Here is a 4,442-nt window from a genome sequence, read left to right as displayed (position 1 = left end):
TAATACAAATACCCCCTAAATTTGTATATAAATTATCCAATTATGTCATCATTACTACACGTTAAATTACTCTTAAATCTGAACCTAAATTATATAATTATAATAAAATATTAAAGTGCCCTAATATAAAATTTTAAATTGCTATTTCTGTCATTATTCATATATTATTTATATAAAAATATCATATATTCAGTATGATGGAAGAGATAAGAATACCAATTCACAAACAAATAGTTGAACTAAATATATATCGAATACATATGGAGATGTGATGCAAAATGAAGTCTATTGTAACTAGATAATGATAAATATATATATTTTAGAGTATGTGTTAAAATATTTAGTAGATGAAAAAGAGTGTGAGATAGATAATTATAATTGTTGACCTTATTCTTATATTAATTCTAATTAGTCTTTACGGGAGCATGTGTTGATAGACTAGTTAATGCTAAATTAAAAGCGTAAGATGGTAAGCACATCACAGTACACAGTACACACCCCACCGCTGGTCCAACCAAGCTTATTGGTTCCATCCTGGTAGCACAGCCATTTCAGTTTCAGAGGATTTTTTTCCCCGATGTCCCCCAAAGAAATACCCTTTGATCATCTGCTACAGCTCCAATAATGCCAAGTTCTTTTTTTATACAATGCCAAGTTGCCAACTGACTCGTGCGACAAGAGGCGCGTGCCACAGCGCCCAAAAAGATCCACACAATCCACAGAATGACAGAAATGTGCCGCCTCTGACAAAAAGCCCTGGGCTATGTCGATGGATGGATGTCCCTCCCTCCCAGGCTCCCCCAACCAAAAGAGCCCTTTTGTCAGCATCCATCCAGGCCAGCAGCCGAAACCGGAAACCTCTTCAGGCCCCAGACCGGGCTGGCGCTGCCACTGACTTGCCGTGGATTCGCTCGCCGCCGCCGCAACCCCGCGGCAAAAAACAAACAAGCATTATCCGGGGTCCGGTCCTCATCAGCCACGCGAAAGACCGAGCAAGTGGGATGCATGTGGCCGGCGCAACTTGGCGAGGGAACAACAGCAAAATGGCCACTGCCTAAGCCAAGCGAAAGGAACCCAAGCGATCTGCTTCTGCTCTCTGGGGGGGGGGGGGGGGGGGGGGGGGGGGGGGCGATCTTTGTTCATCTGGACGCACGCGGCCTGCTCCTGAACCGAATCTTTTGGAAAACCTTTGTATCATCCACGGCGTTCAAAAGTCTTCGTACAAGGTATTTGCCCAGGCTTAGATGCAGGAAAAAAAAGGAGTTTGCACAGTGGCCGGCAGCAGTACCTCTCCCGTATCAGCTCCTGCTTTTCGTCGCCGATCCGGCCAGGGCGCCTATAAATACAGCTCCTGGCATGCAACACCTGCTTCACGGCAAACGCCTGCACTTGGAAGAAGAGCATTAGACGTCAGAGCACACGAGATTGTTCAGCTGTCGGTCCCGGGGTGGAGGACGAGGCAGGCCTGCCAGCTTCCTACCAGCATCCATGGCAAGCCAGGTTGGGCAGCTGCCACCGCCGCCGCCGTCGCGGCCACTGCCCGTGATCAACCTCGGCAGGCTCAGCAAGGACCCGGCCACGCGGGCGCTTGCCATCCAGGACATTGCGCGGGCGTGCCGCGAGCAGGGATGCTTCCAGGTTAGTGTCTGCTGCTCCTTATTCTCCGACAATTGCTTCTTTTGAATTCACCAACCTGCACTGAATGATCGGTAACACAAGGTTACAGCACACGTGCAACCATGCTGGCCCAACCTCACCAACTTAATTATCAATGGCATTTTAAAAGAACCAACGAATGCCAACATATTTCAGATGCTTTAGTGTCATTGTCAATGCTGATACCTCTGTACTGATGCTGCCAGGTGGTAAACCACGGTGTCAGCAAATCCGTCATGAAGGGCGCCCTTCAAGCCGCCTCGGAGTTTTTTGAAACTTCACCAGAGTACAAAGAGTTGTTCGCATCGACCGACATCCGACGGCCTATCAGGTATGACACGAGTTCGAGGGATGGGATCAGCAAAGCCAGGTCATTCCTGAAGCACTACGCCAACCCTCTGGAAGACTGGGTACAGTACTGGCCAATGCAACTGCCAACGTATAGGTAACCTGCAGAAATCCTTCACGTCATCAGAACAATGAATGTAATGCACTGCCACCAGCTATACTAACGAAGTTTCTTTATTAAAAAAAAATTGGCACCAGGAAGAAGATGGGGGACTATGCTGTTGAAATACAGAGAGTGTCAATGCAACTCATGGATGCTATTCTACAGGGTCTAGGACTAGAACCACTATACCTGCAAGAAAAACTTGAGAATGGAGTGCAGTTCCTTGCCTTGAACAACTACCCACAATTTTCACATCAAGATGACAAGGTTGGATTGGCTCCCCATTCCGATTATGGCTTCCTCACCATCCTCCTGCAGAGCTCCCCAGGACTTGAAGTGGCGCCCCATGACGAGAACACCTGGAAGGCTGTCCCTGTAGTCCCTGGGGCCCTCCACGTCCATATTGGGGATCACCTGGAAGTCTTGAGCAATGGTCAGATCAAGTCCCTTGTCCATCGAGCCATACTCAATCCTGATGAAGCACGAATTTCTATTGCCAGCATTCATGGTCTCCCCATAGATGAAAAGGTTCGCTGTGCTGAGGAGCTGGTTGATGAGGAGCACCCAGAAATGTACAGGGAAAGTAGCTTCCAGGACTTCCTCGACTTCCTACCATCAAATATCAACAACTACAAGAGATTTGTTGAGAGCCTCAAGATCGACAGAGCTTAAAAAGAAAGCATTGGTTTCTGCTGCACCAGAAACATAGCTAAATGGCATTCTGCAGAGAAGACGGTAAGCTAGATGAAACAAAATTTGGGTGTTTTTAAACTGGGTATTGTAACAAGGAGGGATCTCTACGCGGTTCAGCAGTCCCACATGTGATCAGTTCCTATTTGAAGATACAGATTCATATAGCAAACACAATTGGTGCTGATATTTTCTGCAGAGATCCGCCCTTCAAGTGATATCAGGTTGATGCCTCTCTAGAAGTCGAGTCTAGTTCTACATTCTTAATACTACAAATGATCATTTAGTTATGGCTTAATGCTTGAGAACCAGCCTATTTACTGTCGTGTTTTACCATGTATGTACCTCCTACTACTACAGTATCTGCAGTGTATATGTAGTTAATAATCGATGTAATCAATAGAGCTGCACCCGAGCTCAGCTTGGCTGCATCCGGCTGGACAGAGGTCTGATTAGCAAGATTCCCCTTTTTACCCCCCTTTTCTTTCTTTGGGGAAATGCACAGTTGCATGTCTCTTTCATTAAAAGGAGGATCAAAGGAACCTTGCTAGGCTTTTCAGGTTGTTGGTCTCACACTATCAGTTAAATAAGTGTAATAATTACCGTGTAAGATGTGCTGCCCATCGTATCAATAAATTATAGCGTGAAGACTATGATTTCCTTTGTTCCTTGAAAAAGAGAATTATGCCGAGGAGTTGAGACCCATGAAAATATTGACCGGATGCAACCCAAGTGTATGTGCTTGTCTTTTCGGTCAGCACTATTGGCCGACAAAGCAAAAGTGGTAGATGCAAACCTAAGAAAAAAGGAAGTGAATGATGCGAGAAAGAGAGGTACAACGGTACAAGGCATATAGAAGGGTCATTTTCTTCAGTACCTATCAGCCAATAATTCAAGACAAATAGGTCTATTTAAGTTGCAGAAATTCAAGAAAAGCTGTTCTGTTGCAGCTACAGGGAAAACCAGCAAATGATGTTGAAGGCACATCAAAAGTTTCAATTGAATCACAACCAAATTTATATCATAGTACACCGTTCTTGGTTAAAAATGAACAGAGTACTGAGAGCATCTCTAAGAGTTCCCCGTCCCAGGTTGCCATTCTTATTTTTTTGGCAAAAACAGAAAAAACATTCTCCAACAGTTCCCCATCTCAAGTTGCCATTTATGCCAAGTTCGGAAAAAAGAGCCTCCGCCCGCGTATATATGCGCGCTCGTATCCGCGGCGCATCCGTCCGTATCAGAAGAGGTGGAAGAACATAAAAATAAATTTGTTTCTGTCTCAGGGTTCCTGATGTAAGTTTTTATGAGGTGGAAGAGCATAAACATAATTTTGTTTCTCTCTCAGGTTCCTGATGTAAGTTATATCTGGGTTTGGCAAATATATTATGCCAAACTATTGGAGATGAGCTCTTTTTTTACTTGGCATATCTTTTTAGAAGTTGGCAGAACACAAGATTTGCCAAGTAAAATTTGGTAAACTCTTGAAAATGCTATGATGAAGTGTCGATTTTATTTTTCAGATCCAGGATAAACAACCCAACTTCTATTGATAGCAATAGCCATAGTTTTATGGAGACATCAGCTAACCATAGTAGCACAACTCGAAGTGTCGATGATTGAGCAGACAACCAACTTGATGGGTGTA

The 4,442-nt window shown here is 44.6% G+C and overlaps 1 protein-coding gene across 1 annotated transcript; it reads left to right on the top strand.

The window, feature by feature from the left end:
* The first annotated feature begins 1,488 nt into the window (after positions 1-1,488).
* LOC120681383 (2-oxoglutarate-dependent dioxygenase 21, chloroplastic-like) lies at positions 1,489-3,510 on the top strand. Its single transcript, XM_039962874.1, has 3 exons — positions 1,489-1,638; positions 1,863-2,101; positions 2,203-3,510. The coding sequence occupies exons 1-3, from the start codon at positions 1,489-1,491 to the stop codon at positions 2,777-2,779; spliced, it is 966 nt and encodes a 321-aa protein (XP_039818808.1). The 3' UTR covers positions 2,780-3,510.
* The last annotated feature ends 932 nt before the right edge of the window (positions 3,511-4,442 follow it).

This window comes from Panicum virgatum, chromosome 7N (genome assembly GCF_016808335.1).
Source record: "Panicum virgatum strain AP13 chromosome 7N, P.virgatum_v5, whole genome shotgun sequence".
In the NCBI taxonomy this organism is placed as follows: Eukaryota; Viridiplantae; Streptophyta; class Magnoliopsida; order Poales; family Poaceae; genus Panicum; species Panicum virgatum.
The sequence above is the reverse complement of the archived record's forward strand: the minus strand, read 5'-3'. Positions and strand labels throughout refer to the sequence as shown.